Source organism: Scyliorhinus canicula, chromosome 15 (assembly GCF_902713615.1).
Source record: "Scyliorhinus canicula chromosome 15, sScyCan1.1, whole genome shotgun sequence".
Taxonomy (NCBI): domain Eukaryota; kingdom Metazoa; phylum Chordata; class Chondrichthyes; order Carcharhiniformes; family Scyliorhinidae; genus Scyliorhinus; species Scyliorhinus canicula.
In genome coordinates, this window is record NC_052160.1 from 146564044 (window position 1) to 146586786 (window position 22743).

Genomic DNA, 22743 nt, shown 5'->3' on the forward strand with positions numbered 1-22743 from the left:
CAAAATAATAACTTCTGGTCCTTTGGACTGGAAGCAGCCAGAATCAGACCAGAATTGCACGGCAGGGCAGCACGGTAGCATGGTGGTTAGCATAAATGCTTCACAGCTCCAGGGTCCCAGGTTCAGTTCCCGGCTGGGTCACTGTCTGTGCGGAGTCTGCACGTCCTCCCCGTGTGTGCGTGGGTTTCCTCCGGGTGCTCCGGTTTCCTCCCACAGTCCAAAGATGTGCGGGTTAGGTGGATTGGCCATGCTAAATTGCCCGTAGTGCCCAAGGAAGTAAGGTTGGGGGGGGGGGGGTTGTTAGGTTACGGGTATAGGGTGGATACGTGGGTTTGAGTAGGGTGATCATTGCTCAGCACAACATCGAGGGCCGAAGGGCCTGTTCTGTGCTGTACTGTTCTATAAAGGTGCATGAGCAACATCTTCTCTTTTATTAAAATGGCTTCTTCATAGACCTAGCTTCAGCTTGCAGACTCCCTCCGCTGGTACAATTCTGTATGGTATCTAACAACACACACATATTGCACTTTCCAAAATGTTAATACAGTACAAACGTTTAAACCAATCCATTAGTTCATGGGAAAAATGTTTAATTAATGTGTTTGTCTCAATAATAAGTTTTAGCTCTTTTAATTTTAAAATGTAGTTGTAAAATGCATCAGAAAGCAGATAGAACATAGAACATAGAACGATACAGCGCAGTACAGGCCCTTCAGCCCTCGATGTTGCACCGACATGGAAAAAATCTAAACGCCATCTAACCTACACTATGCCCTTATCATCCATATGCTTATCCAATAAATTTTTAAATGCCCTCAATGTTGGCGTGTTCACTACTGTTGCAGGTAGGGCATTCCACGGCCTCACCACTCTTTGCGTAAAAAACCCACCTCTGACCTCTGTCCTATATCTATTACCCCTCAATTTAAGGCTATGTCCCCTCGTGCTAGCCACCTCCATCCGCGGGAGAAGGCTCTCGCTGTCCACCCTATCTAACCCTCTGATCATTTTGTATGCCTCTATTAAGTCACCTCTGAACCTTCTTCTCTCTAACGAAAACAGCCTCAAGTCCATCAGCCTTTCCTCATAAGATTTTCCCTCCATACCAGGCAACATCCTGGTAAATCTCCTCTGCACCCGTTCCAAAGCTTCCACGTCCTTCCTATAATGAGGCGACCAGAACTGTACGCAATACTCCAAATGCGGCCGTACTAGAGTTTTGTACAACTGCAACATGACCTCATGGCTCCGGAACTCAATCCCTCTACCAATAAAGGCCAACACACCATAGGCCTTCTTCACAACCCTATCAACCTGGGTGGCAACTTTCAGGGATCTATGTACATGGACACCGAGATCCCTCTGCTCATCCACACTACCAAGAATTTTACCATTAGCCAAATATTCCGCATTTCTGTTATTCTTTCCAAAGTGAATCACCTCACACTTCTCCACATTAAACTCCATTTGCCACCTCTCAGCCCAGCTCTGCAGCTTATCTATGTCCCTCTGTAACCTGCAACATCCTTCCGCACTGTCTACAACTCCACCGACTTTAGTGTCGTCTGCAAATTTACTCACCCATCCTTCTGCGCCCTCCTCTAGGTCATTTATAAAAATGACAAACAGCAACGGCCCCAGAACAGATCCTTGTGGTACGCCACTCGTAACTGAACTCCATTCTGAACATTTCCCATCAACTACCACTCTCTGTCTTCTTTCAACTAGCCAATTTCTGATCCACATCTCTAAATCACCCTCAATCCCCAGCCTCCGTATTTTCTGCAATAGCCGACCGTGGGGAACCTTATCAAACGCTTTACTGAAATCCATATACACCACATCAACTGCTCTACCCTCGTCTACCTGTTCAGTCACCTTCTCAAAGAACTCGATAAGGTTTGTGAGGCATGACCTACCCTTCACAAAACCATGCTGACTGTCCCTAATCATATTATTCCTATCTAGATGATTATAAATCGTATCTTTTATAATCCTCTCCAAGACTTTACCCACCACAGACGTTAGGCTCACCGGCCTATAGTTACCGGGGTTATCTCTACTCCCCTTCTTGAACAAAGGGACCACATTTGCTATCCTCCAGTCCTCTGGCACTATTCCTGTAGCCAATGATGACCTAAAAATCAAAGCCAAAGGCTCAGCAATCTCTTCCCTGGCTTCCCAGAGAATCCTAGGATAAATCCCATCAGGCCCCGGGGACTTATCTATTTTCACGTTGTCCAGAATTGCCAACACTTCTTCCCTACGCACCTCAATGCCATCTATTCTAATAGCCTGGGTCTCAGCATTCTCCTCCACAATATTATCTTTTTCTTGAGTGAATACTGACGAAAAGTATTCATTTAGTATCTCGCTTATCTCCTCAGCCTCCACACACAACTTCCCACCACTGTCCTTGACTGGCCCTACTCTTACCCTAGTCATTCTTTTATTCCTGACATACCTATAGAAAGCTTTTGGGTTTTCCTTGATCCTACCTGCCAAAGACTTCTCATGTCCCCTCCTTGCTCGTCTCAGCTCTCTCTTTAGATCCTTCCTCGCTTCCTTGTAACTATCAAGCGCCCCAACTGAAACTTCACGCCTCATCTTCACATAGGCCTCCTTCTTCCTCTTAACAAGAGATTCCACTTCTTTGGTAAACCACGGTTCCCTCGCTCGACCCCTTCCTCCCTGCCTGACTGGTACGTACTTATCAAGAACATGCAATAGCTGTTCCTTGAACTAGCTCCACATATCCAGTGTGCCCAATCCTTGCAGCCTACTTCGCCAACCAACACATCCTAAGTCATGTCTAATGGCATCATAATTGCCCTTCCCCCAGCTATAACTCTTGCCCTGCGGGGTATACTTATCCCTTTCCATCACTAACGTAAAGGTCACCGAATTGTGGTCACTGTTTCCAAAGTGCTCACCTACCTCCAGATCTAACACCTGGCCTGGTTCATTACCCAAAACCAAATCCAATGTGGCCTCGCCTCTTGTTGGCCTGTCAACATATTGTGTCAGGAAACCCTCCTGCACACATTGTACAAAGAATGACCCATCTAATGTACTCGAACTATATCTTTTCCAGTCAATATTTGGAAAGTTAAAGTCTCCCATAACAACTACCCTGTTACTTTCGCTCTTTTCCAGAATCATCTTCACCATCCTTTCCTCTACATCCCTCGAACTATTAGGTGGCCTATAGAAAACTCCCAACAGAGTGACCTCTCCTTTCCTGTTTCTAACCTCAGCCCATACTACCTCAGAAGAAGAGTCCCCATCTAGCATCCTTTCCGCCACCGTAATACTGTCCTTGACTAGCAGCGCCACACCTCCCCCTCTTTTGCCCCCTTCTCTGAGCTTACTAAAACACCTAAACCCCGGAACCTGCAACAACCATTCCTGTCCCTGCTCTATCCATGTCTCTGAAATGGCCACAACATCGAAGTCCCAGGTACCAACCCATGCTGCCAGTTCCCCTACCTTATTTCGTATACTCTTGGCATTGAAGTAGACACACTTCAAACCACCTACCTGAACACTGGCACCCTCCTGCGAAGTCAAATCTGTGCTCCTGACCTCCATACTCTCAATCTGCCGTACCCCAAAACTACAATCCAGGTTCCCATGCCCCTGCTGAATTAGTTTAAACCCCCCCAAAGAGCACTAACAAATCTCCCCCCCCAGGATATTGGTGCCCCTCAGGTTCAGATGTAGACCATCCTGTCTATAGAGGTCCCACCTTCCCCAGAAAGAGCCCCAGTTATCCATAAATCTGAATCCCTCCCGCCTGCACCATCCCTGTAGCCACGTGTTTAATTGCTCTCTCTCCCTATTCCTCATCTCACTATCACGTGGCACGGGGAACAACCCAGAGATAACAACTCTGTTTGTTCTCGCTCTGAGCTTCCATCCTAGCTCCCTAAAGGCCTGCCTGACATCCTTGTCCCCTTTCCTACCTATGTCGTTAGTGCCAATGTGGACTACGACTTGGGGCTGCTCCCCCTCCCCCTTAAGGACCCGGAAAACACGATCCGAGACATCACGTACCCTTGCACCTGGGAGGCAACATACCAAACGTGAGTCTCTCTCGCTCCCACAAAATCTCCTATCTGTGCCCCTGACTATTGAGTCCCCAATTACTAATGTTCTACTCCTTTCCCCCCTTCCCTTCTGAGCATGAATTAGGGCAGCACAATGGTGCAGTGGTTAGCACTGCTGCCTCACGGCATCGAGGTCCCAGGTCCCGGGTCACTGTCCGTGTGGAGTTTGCACATTCTCCCTGAGTCTGCGTGGGTCTCACCCCTACAACTCAAAGATGTGTAGGATAGGTGGATTGGGGACAGCATGGTGGATTAGCCCTGTTGCCTCACGGCGCCGAGGTCCCAGGTTCAATCCCGGCTCTGGGTCACTGTTCGTGTGGAGTTTGAACGTTCTCCCCGTGGTTGCATGGGTTTCGCCCCCACAACCCAAAAGATGTGCAGAGTAGGTGAATTGCCCACGCTAAAATTGCCCCTCAATTGAAAAACAAAAATGAATTGGGTACTCTAAATTGCCCCTTAATTGGAGAACTCTAAATTTGGGCATTCTAAATTTATTTAAAATAAAGAAAGCAGAGTGAACAATGATTATGAATCATTCGGGGCGAGACCATCCAGCTTTTCACTCCGACGGGATCTTCTGGTCACGATGATGGTGACCCCCACCAGGGGTTTCCTGGCGGTGTGGGTGGATTCAATGGAAAATCCCATTGACAGGGGCGAGATCCCACCGCTGACAAACGGTGGGCTGCTTCCCGTCATTGAAAAACAAACCTTGGGAAGGCCATAAAATCTAACCCTCAATGTTCAATTACAGTTGCCAAGATCAATGGCCTAATACACCGTCCATTCAAATCAATTCCCTTACTTGGTGAAGGATGTATTGCTGATATTGCAGCAGTATTTTTTAGACTTTTAAGTTGGCTTTGAGCAGGGAAATCTATCCAAAATATTGTCAACGTAATGGCTGAATTTTCAAAATGGTGAGCACGACGCACCCTTCACCCTGAGAGTCAGCGAGGAGCAATCAACACCAACTCCCACAGCCCGCTGCCATTTCACATCAACACCAACTCCCACAGCCCGCTGCCATGTCACATCAACACCAACTCCCATAGCCCGCTGCCATTTCCCATCAACACCAACTCCCACAGCCCACTGCCATTTCACATCAACACCAACTCCCACAGCCCACTGCCATTTCACATCAACACCAACTCCCACAGCTCACTGCCATTTCCCATCAACACCAACTCCCACAGCCCGCTGCCATGTCACATCAACACCAACTCCCACAGCTCACTGCCATTTCCCATCAACACCAACTCCAATAGCCCACTGCCATTTCACATCAACACCAACTCCCACAGCTCACTGCCATGTCACATCAACACCAACTCCCATAGCCCACTGCCATGTCACATCAACACCAACTCCCACAGCTCACTGCCATGTCACATCAACACCAACTCCCATAGCCCGCTGCCATTTCACATCAACACCAACTCCCATAGCCCACTGCCATGTCACATCAACACCAACTCCCACAGCCCGCTGCCATTTCACATCAACACCAACTCCCACAGCCCGCTGCCATGTCACATCAACATCAACTCCCATAGCCCACTGCCATTTCACATCAACACCAACTCCCATAGCTCACTGCCATTTCACATCAACACCAACTCCCATAGCCCACTGCCATGTCACATCAACACCAACTCCCACAGCTCACTGCTATTTCCCATCAACACCAACTCCCACAGCCCGCTGCCATGTCACATCAACACCAACTCCCACAGCTCACTGCCATGTCACATCAACACCAACTCCCACAGCTCACTGCCATTTCACATCAACACCAACTCCCACAGCCCACTGCCATGTCACATCAACACCAACTCCCATAGCCCACTGCCATGTCACATCAACACCAACTCCCACAGCCCGCTGCCATTTCCCATCAACACCAAATCCCACAGCCCACTGCCATTTCACATCAACACCAACTCCCATAGCCCACTGCCATGTCACATCAACACCAACTCCCACAGCCCGCTGCCATGTCACATCAACACCAACTCCCATAGCCTACTGCCATGTCACATCAACACCAACTCCCAGAGCCCACTGCCATTTCCCATCAACACCAAATCCCACAGCCCACTGCCATTTCACATCAACACCAACTCCCATAGCCCACTGCCATTTCACATCAACACCAACTCCAACAGCCCACTGCCATTTCACATCAACACCAACTCCCATAGCCCACTGCCATTTCACATCAACACCAACTCCCACAGCCCACTGCCATTTCACATCAACACCAACTCCCATAGCCCACTGCCATTTCACATCAACACCAACTCCCATAGCCCACTGCCATTTCACATCAACACCAACTCCAACAGCCCACTGCCATTTCACATCAACACCAACTCCCATAGCCCACTGCAATTTCACATCAACACCAACTCCAACAGCCCACTGCCATTTCACATCAACACCAAGTCCCATAGCCCACTGCCATTTCACATCAACACCAACTCCCATAGCCCGCTGCCATTTCACATCAACACCAACTCCCATAGCCTACTGCCATGTCACATCAACACCAACTCCCACAGCTCACTGCCATTTCACATCAACACCAACTCCCACAGCTCACTGCCATTTCACATCAACACCAACTCCCATAGCCCACTGCCATTTCACATCAACACCAACTCCAACAGCCCACTGCCATTTCACATCAACACCAACTCCCATAGCCCGCTGCCATTTCACATCAACACCAACTCCCATAGCCCACTGCCATGTCACATCAACACCAACTCCCACAGCCCACTGCCATGTCACATCAACACCAACTCCCACAGCCCATTGCCATTTCACATCAACACCAACTCCCACAGCTCACTGCCATTTCACATCAACACCAACTCCCACAGCCCACTGCCATGTCACATCAACACCAACTCCCATAGCCCACTGCCATTTCACATCAACACCAACTCCCATAGCCTACTGCCATGTCACATCAACACCAACTCCCACAGCCCACTGCCATTTCACATCAACACCAACTCCCATAGCCCACTGCCATGTCACATCAACACCAACTCCCACAGCTCACTGCCATGTCACATCAACACCAACTCCCACAGCTCACTGCCATTTCACATCAACACCAACTCCCACAGCCCACTGCCATTTCACATCAACACCAACTCCCACAGCTCACTGCCATTTCACATCAACACCAACTCCCACAGCTCACTGCCATTTCACATCAACACCAACTTCCATAGCCCACTGCCATTTCACATCAACACCAACTCCCATAGCCTACTGCCATGTCACATCAACACCAACTCCCACAGCTCACTGCCATTTCACATCAACACCAACTCCCACAGCTCACTGCCTTCTCACAACAACCCCAACTCCCACAGCTCACTGCCATTTCACATCAACACCAACTCCCATAGCCCACTGCCATTTCACATCAACACCAACTCCCATAGCCCACTGCCATTTCACATCAACACCAACTCCCATAGCCCGCTGCCATTTCACATCAACACCAACTCCCATAGCCCACTGCCATTTCCCATCAACACCAAATCCCACAGCCCACTGCCATTTCACATCAACACCAACTCCCATAGCCCACTGCCATTTCACATCAGCACCAACTCCCACAGCCCACTGCCATGTCACATCAACACCAACTCCCACAACCCGCTGCCATTTCACATCAACACCAACTCCCACAGCCCACTGCCATTTCACATCAACACCAACTCCCATAGCCCACTGCCATTTCACATCAACACCAACTCCCATAGCCCACTGCCATTTCACATCAACACCAACTCCCATAGCCCACTGCCATTTCACATCAACACCAACTCCCACAGCCCACTGCCATGTCACATCAACACCAACTCCCACAGCCCGCTGCCATTTCACATCAACACCAACTCCACAGCCCACTGCCATTTCACATCAACACCAACTCCCATAGCCCACTGCCATGTCACATCAACACCAACTCCCACAGCCCACTGCTATTTCACATCAACACCAACTCCCATAGCCCACTGCCATGTCACATCAACACCAACTCCCACAGCCCGCTGCCATGTCACATCAACACCAACTCCCATAGCCCACTGCCATTTCACATCAACACCAACTCCCACAGCCCGCTGCCATTTCACATCAACACCAACTCCACAGCCCACTGCCATTTCACATCAACACCAACTCCCATAGCCTACTGCCATGTCACATCAACACCAACTCCCATAGCCTACTGCCATGTCACATCAACACCAACTCCCACAGCCCACTGCCATGTCACATCAACACCAACTCCACAGCCCACTGCCATTTCACATCAACACCAACTCCCATAGCCCACTGCCATGTCACATCAACACCAACTCCCATAACTCACTGCTATTTCCCATCAACACCAACTCCCACAGCCCGCTGCCATGTCACATCAACACCAACTCCCATAGACCGCTGCCATGTCACATCAACACCAACTCCCACAGCCCACTGCCATTTCACATCAACACCATCTCCCACAGCTCACTGCCATTTCACATCAACACCAACTCCCACAGCCCACTGCCATGTCACATCAGCACCAACTCCCATAGCCCACTGCCATTTCACATCAACACCAACTCCCATAGCCCACTGCCATTTCACATCAACACCAACTCCCATAGCCCACTGCCATGTCACATCAGCACCAACTCCCATAGCCCACTGCCATTTCACATCAACACCAACTCCCATAGCCCACTGCCATGTCACATCAACACCAACTCCCATAGCCCACTGCCATGTCACATCAACACCAACTCCCACAGCCCACTGCCATTTCCCATCAACACCAACTCCCATAGCCCACTGCCATGTCACATCAACACCAACTCCCACAGCCCGCTGCCATTTCACATCAACACCAACTCCCATAGCCCACTGCCATTTCACATCAACACCAACTCCCACAGCCCACTGCCATTTCACATCAACACCAACTCCCACAGCCCACTGCCATTTCACATCAACACCAACTCCCATAGCCCACTGCCATGTCACATGAACACCAACTCCACAGCCCACTGCCATTTCACATCAACACCAACTCCCACAGCCCACTGCCATGTCACATCAACACCAACTCCCATAGCCCACTGCCATTTCACATCAACACCAACTCCCACAGCTCACTGCCATTTCACATCAGCACCAACTCCCACAGCCCACTGCCATTTCACACACGGTTGAGGTCTGATTGGCAGCTGGCAGGACATCCGTCTGCACTTAAGAGTCTGGCGGACAGCTCTGCTGCCCATCCAGTCACAGCACTGCAGTGGCTCAGGGCCATCCCTGAGACCACGTTGGGGGTGCACTTCTAGTATGTACCAGGAGTGCTGGGGAGGGGATGTTAGGGGTTGCCGTAGTCAGGGATGGGGTTGGGGAGGGTAGGCCAGGTCTCCCCAGTCCCTGTGGTGGGGCGGGACTCCCAAGTCTAAAGGGGCCTTCAGCTTGAGGCGCCTTTTCAGTTTCCCACCCTCAGCAATTGGCCATCCACTAGTCTAAAATTGAGTTTGGATGGGAACTGGCCCTCCGCTGCCCATTAAGGGCCTCAATAGGGACAAGGGCAGGCTTCTCGCCTGAGGCTCTGTCTGCCACACTGGGATGGGTGGGAGGGATCCTGGAGGCAATCCTGTCCATGTTATTTTACACCAATGTGCTTAATCTGCAACATGTAATGTGACACTTTGGACGGGATTCTCTGTCCTTCCAGATGCGTGTCTCCCAGCGAAAGGAGACGGTACCGTTTGCTGGTGGCGGGAGACACTGCTCCTACCGCCGTTAATGGAAATTCCCATTGAAGCTGCCCGACATCACCGGGAAAATCGCAGGGAGGTGTGCACCACCGGAGGGGCCAGACAATCCCGCCAATGCGATGTCAGATTGAAATAATAACTACAATCTCATGTTTCTTTCTTAGGAAGGACTTGGTGTGATCCATCTCCCTGTGAAAATAATGGCACCTGTGTGGATGACCATGGTGAGATTTCCTGCAAATGTTCCGGAGGATTTAATGGAACATTCTGTGAAATAGGTACAAGAATTTTCTTTGCAACATTTATTTTATCGAGAGAAATGTCACTGGTTATATTCCATAGATCAGATTTTGTTTTGGAATTTCCATGCCTGCCTCCCCCCCCCCCCCCCCCACTCCGTGACCCCACTGCCCTCAGTTGCAGCATCATTTGTGGCATACAGCACCTCTGTCTCTCAACTTTCCTGTGCTGAGCTATCTGTATGGCTCGGGTGTGCTCCGAGTGTAGGTCTGCCTCGAGTGGGGTTTGGCACTGTGATTGGGGCAGTGGAAGAGGGGAGGAAGGGGAAGTGACAACGGGAGGGTTGTTGTGCAGCTGGTGGTCACAGACCCGGCTCTCTGGCTGCTATTGGAAATCAGCAATCAAACATGGTCACGGACGTAAGGTCACCGCAGCAAAAAGGGAGAGGAGATGGTAAAATAACTGGTTGAACACGGCTCTGAATTGTCAATGGCCGCAACTCACACAGCCCCCCCCCCCCCCACCCGCCACCTACAATTTCCTCTACAGATCCTCCTGCCTGTGCACAAGTTCTATTATAGAACCATAGAAAACTTACAGCTCAGAAGGAAGCCATTCAGCCCATCTTGTCTGTGCCAGCTGAGGACACCCAGGTGCCCTTTCTGATCCCACCTTCCTGCAACCGGGACACAGCCCTGTAGCTTCCAGAACGTAAGGTGCAGATCCAGGTACTTTTTAAAAGAGTTCAGGGTCTCTGCCTCCACCACCAACTCGGGCAGCGAATTCCAGGCTCCCACTACCCTCTGCGTAAAAACGTTCTTCCTCATGTCCCCTCTACACCTTCTGCCTCTTATCTTGAATCTATCTCCCTGGTTCTAGAATTCTCCTCCAAGGCAAACAATTTTATCCTGTCCACTCTATTCCTTAGTAATTTTGTACACCTCAATCAAATCAGCCCTCGGCCTTCTTTGTTCGAAGGAAACTTTCATCTCTTCTGATGGCTCTTGCTTATTGCCGGTATAATTTATAATATATTTTAAAAATCATTGACACTAAAATACAATTTTTCAATTGTACAATTGTAGCTTCCTGCATTTCTCTCATGCTTTGAGCGGAACAGCTCAACTGTGAAAATACAATAAGTGCTTCTACAAATCTGTCAATACTTTGGGGGTTATTTACCAGGTTGGCAATATGGGGCAGATAATCTGCTAAACATTACCATTGGTAAATGTCTCTGCATAACTGTGCAGAGAGTGATAAATGGGTCCTGTGCATAACTGTACAGAGTGAGGTAATCATGGCTGATAATAGTAAATAATTTGCTAAAAAAGCCAAATGTCTGCTGTTTGAGCTCACGTCAATCACGGCGTGTGGGACAGCAAAAGGCAGATTGTCAGCTATAGGCAGACCATCAGCTGTAGACAGACCGTCAACTACAGGCAGACCATCAGCTAAAGGCAGAACATCAGCTAAAGGCAGAACATTAGCTGTAGACAGACTGTCAACTATAAGCAGACCAACAGCGATAGGCAGAATGTCAGCTACAGGCAGAACATCAGCTATAGGGAGAACGTCAGCTATAGGGAAAATGTCAGCTATAGGCAGAACGTCAGCCATAGACAGACCGTCAGCTATCGGCAGACCGTCAGCTACAGGTAGAACGTCAGCTATAGGGAGAACATCAGCTATAGGCAGAATGTCAGCTATAAGCAGAATGGCAGCTATAAGTAGCATTTCAGCTATAGGGAGAACGTCAGCTACAGGCAGAACTCAGCTATAGGCAGAATGTCAGCTATGGGCTGAACATTAGCTATAGGCAGAGCGTCAGCTATAAGCAGGACGTCAGCTATCGGCACAATGTCAGCTATAGGCAGACCGTCAGCTGTAGTACAGTAGCATAATGGTTAGCACTGTTGTTACGGGGATAGGGTGGAGGTGTGGACTTGGGTAGCATGCTCTTTCCAAGGGCCGGTACAGATTCGATGGACCGAATAGCCTCCTTCTGCACTGTAAATTCTATGATTCTATGATAATTCTACAGGCAGACCGTCATCTATAGGCTGACGGAAGAGTTTGGAAGGGAGAATAACCTAAGTGGGAGGGGTCTTTGGTTATGCTGCCCGCTTTCCCAAGGCAGCGAGAGGTGTAGACAGAGTCAATGGATGGGAGGCAGGTTCGAGTGGTGGACTGGGCTGTGTTCACGATTCTCTGAAGTTTCTTGCGCTCTTTAGCCGAGCAGTTGCCATACCAGGCTGTGATGCAGCCAGATAGGATGCTCTCGATGGTGCATCTATAAAAGTTGGTCAGAGTCAGTGTGGACATGCCGAATTTCCTTAGTTTCCTGAGGAAGTATAGGCGCTGTTGTGCTTTCTTGGTCATAGCGTCGACATGGGAAGACCAGGATAGATTGTTGATAATGTGTACACCCAAGGAATTTGAAGCTGTCAACCATCTCCACCTCGGCTCCATTGATGCAGACAGGGGTGCGTACGATACGTCACTTCCTGAAGTCAATGGCTAGCTCTTTAATTTTGCTGAGATTGAGGGAGGGATTGTTACACCACTACACCTCCGCAATCACCCACTGTAAAAAAAATCAAGTCCGGCGAGGGTGACGGGTCGACAGGTTGAGTCGGTCCGGTGGCCGAGTCGTCCTTTGGGATCGGCGGAGCACCGGGGTTGCAGCCTCTTCGGGTGGCTGGGTGGTGACGATCGGTGTGGATATGAGGGTGGACTCCGGGGGTGTTTCGGTCCGAGCTCCGTTCCTAACCGGTGTGATGGGCGCAGGGGGGTGCAGGAAACTTATAGGTGCGGGGGCGCAGGGGGTTGAGTGGGGTGTAGTGTGAGGGGTACCTCGGCGGTGGTGGTGGTGGTGGATCCTGCAGGCGCTAGGTCCCGGAGGGAAACAGTGTCCTGACGGCCGTCGGGGTATTCAATAAAGGCGTAGTGTGGGTTCGAGTGTAGCAGTAGTACCCTCTCTACTAGTGGGTCCGTTTTGTGTGTCTGGATGTGCTTCCGGAGGAGAACCGGGCTCGGTGTCCTCAACCAAGATGGGAGTGAAGCCCCCGTGGCAGTGCCCCGAGGGAAAGCAAATAATCGCTCGTGAGGGGTCTGGTTGGTGGCTGTGCACAGGAGGGACCTAATTGCATGGAGCGCGTTGGGGAGGACCTCCTGCCAGTGGGAGGGAGGGAGATTCCTGGACCATAGGGTCAGTAGGACGGTCTTCCAGACCGTCGTGTTCTCCCTCTCCTACCTGCCCGTTCCACCTGGGGTTATGGCTGGTAGTCCTGCTCGAGGCGATGCCCTTGTCGAGCAGGTACTGACGCAGCTCGTCGCTCATGAAGGACGAACCCCTGTCACTGTGTACGTAGCTGGGGAAACCGAACAGGGTGAAGACACTGTGCAGGGCTCTGATGACTGTGTGGGAGGTCATATCGGGGCACGGGATAGCAAAGGGGAAGCGGGAGAATTCGTATATGACGTTGAGGAAGTACACATTTCGATTGGTCGAGGGGAGTGGCCCTTTGAAATCGATGCTCAGGTGTTCAAAGGGCCGGGAAGCTTTAACGAAGTGGGCCTTGTCTGGTCTACAGAAGTACGGTTTGCACTCCTCGCAGATCGGGAAATCCCTGGTGATGGCTTTTACCTCCTCGGTGGAGAAAGGCAGATTTCGGGCTTTGACATAGTGGGCGAGCCGGGTGACCCCCGGGTGTCTTGAGCTTCTTTTTCGACTGAGGAGTGTCGAAGTTCCGAAGCGGAGAGGATTCGGGAGAAGAAGGCGACTCGTCTCCCTGCCTGATTCAGAGTGGCGGCGAGAGAGACCTCTGAGGCGTCGCTCTCCACCTGAAAGGGGACGGATTTATCCATCGCCCGCATGGCGGCTTTGGCGATGTCCTCCTTGATGCAGGTGAAGGCCTGGCGGGCCTCTGCTGACAGTGGGAAGAGTGTGGTCTTAAATAGTGTGCGGGCTTTGTCCGCATACTGGGGGACCCACTGGGCGTAATAAGAGAAGAATCTCAGGCACCTCTTGAGGGCCCTGGGACAATGAGGGACAGGGAGCTGTAAGAGGGGGCGCATACGGTCCGGGTCGGGGCCCAGGACTCCGTTTTCCATGACACAGCCAAGGACGAAACGACAACGAATAAACGGGCATCGTGCGACTATCAACAGGCAGGACTGTTCCCTTCCAGTTGGGGAACACTTCAGCAGTCAAGGACATTCAGCCTCTGATCTCCGGGTCAGCATTCTACAAGGAGGCCTTCAGGAGACGCGACAACGCAAAATTGCTGAGCAAAAACTTATAGCTAAGTTCCGCACGCATGAATGCGGACTCAACCGGGATCTGGGATTCATGTCGCATTACATTCGGCCCCCACCAACAAGCCTGGACTTGCAGAGGCCTACCGACTGAACTGGCTTGGGACAATTCACACCTCTTTAACCTGGAGTTACCTCTCTCTCTGCATCTTTGATGATTTGATTGCCTGCAGGTGCTCGCATTCCGGGGCATCTCTGACTGTGTCTATATAAACATTTCTGGAACAAGCCTTTCCATTCACCTGAAGAAGGAGCCGTGCTCCGAAAGCTCGTGTTTGAAACAAACCTGTTGGACTTTAACCTGGTGTTGTAAGACTTCTTACCAAGGACGAAAAACGCATTTCTCCTTAACGTAGGTGAGGTTGAGTTTCTGGGCGGTTTGGAGAAATCGGTGGAGGTTGGCGTCGTGGTCCTGCTGATCATGGCCGCAGATGGTGACACTGTCCAAGTACGGAAATGTGGCCCGCAGCCCGTACTGGTCCACCATTCGGTCCATTGCTCGTTGGAACACCGAGACCCCATTCGTGACGCCAAAGGGGACCCGGAGGAAATGGAAGAGGCGGCCATCTGCCTCGAACGCCGTGTAGTGCCGGTCCTCCGGGCGGATTGGGAGCTGGTGGTAAGCAGACTTCAGATCCACCGTGGAGAATATGCGGTACTGGGCGATCTAGTTGACCATGTCTGCAATTCTGGGAAGGGGATACGCATTGAGGTGCAGGAACCGGTTAATGGTTTGGCTGTAATTAACCACCATCTGGAACTTTCCCCCGGTCTTGACGACCACTACCTGAGCTCTCCAGGGGCTGTTACTGGCCTCTATGACTCCCTCACGTAGGAGCTGCTGGACTTCGGCTCGGATGAATACTCTGTCCTGCAGGCTGTACCGCCTGCTGCAGGTGGCTACTGGTTTACAGTTAGCCGTTAGGTTAGCGAAGAGTGAAGGGGGGTCAGTTTTTAGAGTCGCTAAGCTGCATATAGTGAGAGGAGGTAGGGGTCCGCCGAAGCTGAGTGTGAGGCTCTTGAGGTTGCATTGGAAATCGAGCCTAAGTAAGAGTGGGGCGCAGAGGTCGGGGAGTACGTACAGCTGGAAATTAGAGTAGCTGGCACCCTGAATCGTTAGGGTCGCGACGGTGTGCCCTTGTATTTGGACCGAGCAGCTGCTGCAGGTCGCATTGCGGGCCAGGCAGTGCTGTCGTGGGTTTTGGGGCTGGCCACAAAAATGGCACGCTGGCGCTCCATAGTGTGTGGGTGGCCACGCAGCGCAGGCCTGGGGCAGTCACTGGTCGGGGGTCCACGATGAGGTCGCTTGGTCCGTGGGGAATGAGTTTAGACTTCAGAACGCGACCTCCATAGTAGTTGCTAGCTCTGTCGTGTCCTCCAAGTTCTGGGCCCCTTTCTCGAGTAGTCGCTGGCGCACATAGTTCGACCGGAGCTCCGCAACGTACACAGCGAGTTCCATATGCTGGGAGGCAGTTTCAGCCTGAAAGTTGCAGTCCTGAGCAAGGGCTTTTAAGTCGCACAGGAAGTCCTCTAGCAGGGCGCTGGCGGCGGGTGGTGAAAATGTGCCGCGCGTAGACCTCGTTTACCGGCCGCACGTACAATCGGTCGAGCATAGCAAGGGACTCAGTATAGGAGTCGGTACAATTGAGTTGCGTAGAGATGCGATGGCTCACTCGTGCGTGCAGTAGGCTGAGTTTCTGCTCCTCTGTAGTCTCGGAGGTGGTCGATGCAGCCAGGTAGGCCTTGAAACACCGAAGCCAGTGCCCACAAGGCCACAATACTATACAGTGTGAATTACATTCACCACACACAGTAACTTCATTGAAGCCTACTTGTGACAATATGCTATTATTATTATTATTACAGAAAGGAAGGTGCGAGGGCAGCGGAGTACAGGGGAGGGTGAGGAGGATGAAAAGAGGGGAAACCATTCAGCAGGTGAATGGGAGGCTCCTAACCGACCTCAGGGGGGGGGGGGGGGGGGGGCACTACACCAACGGGAAAGCTAGCGCCAGGAAATACAAGTGAGAGGGGGGCCGCAGCGCATCTCCCACAGAGGAATGAGCACTTGGCAATGGGGGAGGGGGAATACAACTCCAGCAAGGGATAGTTAGGTGGGTAAATGGGGAGGGGGAGTAGGGAGGGTGACAATAATCGGATGGGAGGAGACAAGGGGAAGCAGAATCATGGGAAACGTAAAGACGGAGAAGGGGTAAGGGAGGGGAGAGGGCACAATTGGAGATAGGGAGCAAAATGGCTCGGCAGATAGCCACTTTGGAGGGTTCCAAACAAAGGGAAGCCCCGGAGTGTGGGGAGCATCCACAACGTAAATATGGTTGATCCCGCAGGAGGGGGGGGACAGAAACCCCTCATCAGGATAATCACCTGGAACGTCAGGGGACTGAATAGCCCAGTGATAAGATCCAAAGTTTTCGCATATCTGAAAAGTATGAAAGCCGACATAGTCTTCTCCAGGAGACACACCCGAGGGAGAAGGACCGACTGCGGGTAAGAAAGGGCGGGCTGTGACAGACATATCATTTGTGCTACTGGACGAGAGCTTTGTGGGGGGGGGGGGGGGGGGGGGGGGGGGTAGCCATACTACTTAATAAGAGGACAGCATTTACCACGATGAGGACAGTTACAGTTGACGTACTGGGGGGGTAGTACGTCATGGTCAGCAGTGTCCTGGAAGGGGCACCAGTCGGTTAACGCGTACCCTTCCCACTGGGATGACACGGAGTTTATGAAAAAGACCATGACGGAAATCCCTGACATAAATACCCACTGAATAATTATGGGGGGAGAGAATTTCAATTGTGTACAGGACCCACGGACAGACAAATCAAATCCCATATCGGGGAAGACACCAAATATTGCAAAAGAACTAAGTGGGTTTATGGAGCAGATGGGGGCGGTGGAGGTTCACCCACCCAGGGGAGTTCTCCTTCTCCCAAGTACACTGGGTATATTCGCACAATGACATCTTTGTAGAGGGGAAATTGGTGCTTCCAAGGTTAGTACGAGCAGAGGATCCAGAGAGGGGGCAGAGAGCACAGAGTCTCACTCTATGCGGATGAACTGCTCCTGTACGTTTTGGACCCCCTAAAGCAGCATGAAGGGGAGATTGAACAGTTTCAGCCTATACTCTCTGTGGTTTATAAGAATGTGGGGAGATCAAATTGAGGTATATAAGTTGGTAAAAGGTATGGATAAAGTAGAAGTTGAGCAGACCTTCCTCTGGTGGGGCATTCTAGAACGAGAGGTCATAGACTCAGGGTAAGGGATAGCAAATTTAAAACAGAGATTAGAAGACGCTACTTCTCCCAAAGGTTCGTGAATCTGTGGAATTCACTCCCCCAGAGTCTGGTGGATGCTGGGACAGTGAGTACATTCAAGGAGGAGTTAGACAAATTTTTAATTAGTAATGGGCTGCGAGGTTAAGGTGGGGGTGAGACCATGATGAGATCAGACAGATCATATTGAATGGTGGAGGAGGCTCGAGAGGTTGAATTGCAGACTCCTGCCCCTAGTTCTTTTGTTCTAAGAAAGAATAATTCTGTCTAATACCACCTTCTAGCTCATGGTCTATCGCCCTGTAGGTAGCAGCATCTCCAGCACAAATCTGGTGTTCTTGATTAATAAGATGGTCAGGGGTTATGGGGAGAAGCTAGGAGAATGAGGATGAGGAACATATCGAATGGCCGAGCAGATTCGTGGGCTAAATGGCCTAATTCTGCTCCCATACCTTATGGTCTTATGTGGAATATCCCGTACTGTACTGCCATTTTGTCCATTTATCACGTCCATCGTCCTGTGACCTTCCTGAGGTCAGCAGATTTTGCTCTATTGACCTGTTTCCACTACTTATCTCTTTCAAAGTGTTGACATACAGACATTGGGGCAAATGGCCTCTTTCTGAGCTGGATGCTTCTATGAAACTGACAGAAAGCTTACTGACTGTAAGTGGGGACTTTATTCTGATGATCCTGAATTTGAATCCAGGTCAGAGCATGAAAGGACCATTGGTGTGTTGCTGTCCAGCTCAAAGGGTGAAATGTTATAACAGAAACAATGCATAATGTGGTTGATAATTAACGCTGACTCATATCATTTCAGATATCAATGAGTGTGAACTCATGCACCTTTGCCCACCAGGAACCACGTGTGTTGATGGAATCAATAAGTTCACCTGCCTTTGTCCAGTTGATGGGTGTGCAATGGAATAACATTGAACATATGTTTACTTGGACTCCATAAAGACTAGATATGTGTTTCCTCATTGGTAAAATCAATCATTACCTCTGATTTGGGTTATTATTGGCTGGTTTATATCACGTCCGTAATCAGTAAAATTGGGTGAGAACGTCAGTTCTCAGTGTACTTATATTTTATATTGTTCCAGGAATTAAGCTACAAATGCAAAATGTTTCATGTTAATAATCAATACCAACACTTTGAACCTTCCATTTAGATAAAGTAACAACTTCATTTTAAATTCTGCCGATTGTTATGCTACCATGTTCCAGGTTTTAGTGCATTAAACGCTGAAAATTATTATTCTTCACAACTGTAATTTCATCTCTCTGATATGACTGAGGAGGGTGTTCGTTAATGCAAATTGTATTTGGTCTATTGGAAATATCCTGGTTTGATTTATTTAGAGATGTATTTTCAATTTTCTACAATCCCCGTGGAAACCAACAAACCAAAAGAACCAAATTAACTGAATAACCCACTGATAAAAACATTTATCAAGAATTCACTTTTAGAGCTTTTACTTTAACTATCAAACTAAAAAATTAGCATATATTAAGCATAAATTAACAGGAAAATCATAGTTAATAAACATATATGCAAATAATACAGTAACTCAATGGGCGGGATTCTCTGACCCCAGGGCTGGGTCGGAGAATCGCCGGGCCGGGCGCGATTCACGTGTCGCCGCCCCGACGCCGGTCCGCCGATTCTCCGGTCACCGGAGAATCGGCGTTCTACATGGACCCCCCCCCCGCGATTCTCTGCGTGGGATGGGCCGAGTAGACGCCAAGACAGCCTGAATCCCGCCGGCACCATTCACATGTGGTCTTACCTGGCGGGACCTTGGCATATCCTTCCTGCGGGGGGCGGCCTGCTTGGGGGGGGGGGGGGGGGGGTTCCTCCACCGTGCCCTGGCCCGCGATTGGAGCCTACCGATCGGCGAGCCGACCTCTTCTGATTGGGGCCTCTTTTACTCCGCGCCGGCCCCTGTAGCTTTCTGCCATGTTGCATCGGGGCTGATGCAAAGGAAGCTACCGCGCATGCGTGGGATGGTGCTGGTCGCAGCGTGTATCCGCGCATCCGTGCTGGTTGCAGCGTGCATGCGCAGACCCGCGGCACCATTTGCCGCTGGTATCGGCAGCGGGAGCTGCGTGAGTCACTCCAGTGTCGTGATGGCCCCCTGTAGGGCTCAGGATCGCTTCTCCTGAGGTCCTGTTGATGCCGTATTAAACACGACGGCGTTTACGATGGCATCAACACTTAGTCTCAGGATCAGAGAATCCCGCCCAATATATATGGCACCTTGTTGAGCCACAGACTCGTTCAAAACCTTGTTTTCCTCAGCTCGAGTTCCAATTCCTCAGGTATTAGCCATTGACTCTACCCCAAAGCAGCTCTGCTCATGGTAGTCATGATGACATGGACCGCCCACAGCCATGTTCATCAAAAACAGTGTTTTTCAAACAGATGGAGTTTAATGCGGAAAAGTGTGAGGTGGTTCACTTTGGAAGGAGTAACAGGAATGCAGAGTACTGGGCTAATGGCAAGATTCTTGGTAGTGTAGATGAACAGAGAGATCTCGGCATCCAGGTACATAAATCCCTGAAAGTTGCCACCCAGGTTAATAGGGCTGTTAAGAAGGCATATGGTGTGCTAGCCTTTATCAGCAGGGGGATTGAGTTTCGGAGCCACAAGGTCATGTTGCAGCTGTACATAACTCTGGTGCGGCCGCACCTGGAGTACTGCGTGCAGTTCTGGTCACCACATTATAGGAAGGATGTGGAAGCTTTGGAAAGGGTTCAGAGGAGATTTACTAGGATGTTGCCTGGTATGGAGGGAAGGTCTTACGAGGAAAGGCTCAGGGACTTGAGGTTGTTTTCGTTAGAGAGGAGAAGGCTGAGAGGTGACTTAATAGAAACATATAAGATAGTCAGAGGGTTAGATAGGGTGGACAGTGAGAGTCTTTTTCCTTGGATGGTGATGACCAACACGAGGGGACATAGTTTAAATTGAGGGGTGATAGATATAGGACAGATGTCAGAGGCAGTTTCTTTAATCAGAGAGTAGTAGGGGTGTTGAACGCCCTGCCTGCAACAGTAGTAGACTCGCCAACTTTAAGGGCATTTAATTGGTCACTGGATAGACATATGGATGAAAATGGAATAGTGTAGGTCAGATAGGCTTCAGATGGTTTCACAGGTCGGCGCAACATCGAGGGCCGAAGGGCCCGTACTGCGCTGTAGTGTTCTATGTTCTATGTTCTATCTTTGCCTGGGACACATTTTTGCCAAATGAGCATCCTTCAGGACCCACACCGGCTGACCTTTGTGACCCACATCGCCTGAACTTTGTGACCCACACTGGCTGACCTCTATGACCCACACTGGCTGACCTTTGTGACCCACACCGGCTGACCTCTGTGACCCACACGGCTGACCTTTGTGACCCACACTGGCTGACCTTTGTGACCCACACCGGCTGACCTTTGTGACCCACACCGGCTGACCTTTGTGACCCACACCGGCTGACCTTTGTGACCCACACTGGCTGACCTTTGTGACCCACACCGGCTGACCTTTGGGACCCACACTGCTTGACCTTTGTGATCCACACTGGCTGACCTTTATGACCCACACCGGCTGACCTCTGTGACTCACACCGGCTGACCTTTGTGACCCGCATCGGCTGACCTTTGTGACCCACACTGGCTGACCTTTGTGACCCACACTGGCTGACCTTTGTGACCCACACCGGCTGACCTTTGTGACCCACACTGGCTGACCTTTGTGACCCACCATTTTCACTTACAGTGAATCTGACTGATGAGCCTGTTTGGTTCTGATGATGTCACTTCAATTGATAATCATAACAATGATTGTTATTCAATGCTACGTTTCTGATAATGGCATCCGCTGATGATTTAAGATCACATTGCATATGTTGAAAAAAAAATCAAGAGGTTTTTCCTCGGACACGCCATCTTTAGTCTTCAAATATCTTTAAAGTTTTGAGGGTTTTAAACTTTCATTTGCCAGCACTTCCCTGCATATAGCAGGGAACATAAACTTTGAAACCTGATTTGCATTGGCACAATTAATAAACCCAGACCTGAAGTAATTATCTTTCTGCTGCTTTGTTCCTGTTTTCAGCTTCTTCATGGGTTTTTCACCAGAGGCCCTGGAGCTCACACTGCTGGTAGCTACAAAATAGAGGAATCTCTCTTGCGTTCAGAACACACGACGTCAGCGCACAGGGCTCATGCCCTGAACTCTGCCGCCGCTTGTTTTCTGAAATAAAACTGGCCCTGTGATGTACCATCAATTCGACTCAAGACACATTTAGAATCCGAAATGTGGCTTTAATCAGCTAGTTGTTAGCCCGGTGGTCGACTGCAGAGAATGGCCGACCACCGGGAACTCTGGGTACTTATACCCCGCCTCGGAAGCGGGGCCTACTTGCCTCTCGACCAATTGGAGAGCAGTCCACATGACTAGTCCCAACCAATCGGACGAGAGGCACATGACCAGCCAGAGCCAATGGGAAGCCAGTGCTCTGCACCAATGGCAGTGCTCATATCCATACCACCACATTCACCCCTTGTGGAGAAAGAAGGGGGGGTGTAAGTGGAAGAGAGAGGGGGGGGGGGTCCGAGGACTGGTGGTATGAGCAGCGAAAATCGATAGGTGAGCTGCCCACTGGCTCGTGGCAAATCAATACTACAGTACTACTACTAATAACAGGATGACACCAAACATGTCCAAAAAAAGTCCATGGCCGCATCAGATGGAGACGATCAGCCTGTCGGGTGCCCGTGGTGTTCTGGAGGACCTTTGCAGTGGAGCCGGTGACGCCGGGCTGATGGTCGTCCTTGCCTCCGGGAGCGTTGGTCGTAGATGTGTCTCCGTACCCCGGGCCGGTGGTGGATATGCTGTAATCGGGGAAGAGGGGGCATGTGCGCTGGGTCGTGGGGGGCGCTGGGGGGAATTGGGGTTGGG

At 50.4% G+C, this 22743-nt stretch overlaps 1 protein-coding gene across 1 annotated transcript in view; it reads left to right on the plus strand.

Moving 5' to 3' along the window:
• LOC119978350 (vitamin K-dependent protein Z-like) overlaps positions 1 to 19058 on the plus strand; it is a 46012-nt gene extending 26954 nt beyond the window's left edge. Inside the window, exons 4-5 of the mRNA XM_038819925.1 lie at positions 10093 to 10206; positions 18608 to 19058. Of these exons, the coding sequence (XP_038675853.1) occupies positions 10093 to 10206; positions 18608 to 18717 (224 nt within the window). The 3' untranslated portion in view covers positions 18718 to 19058. The remainder of the gene's footprint in view (positions 1 to 10092; positions 10207 to 18607) is intronic.
• The last annotated feature ends 3685 nt before the right edge of the window (positions 19059 to 22743 follow it).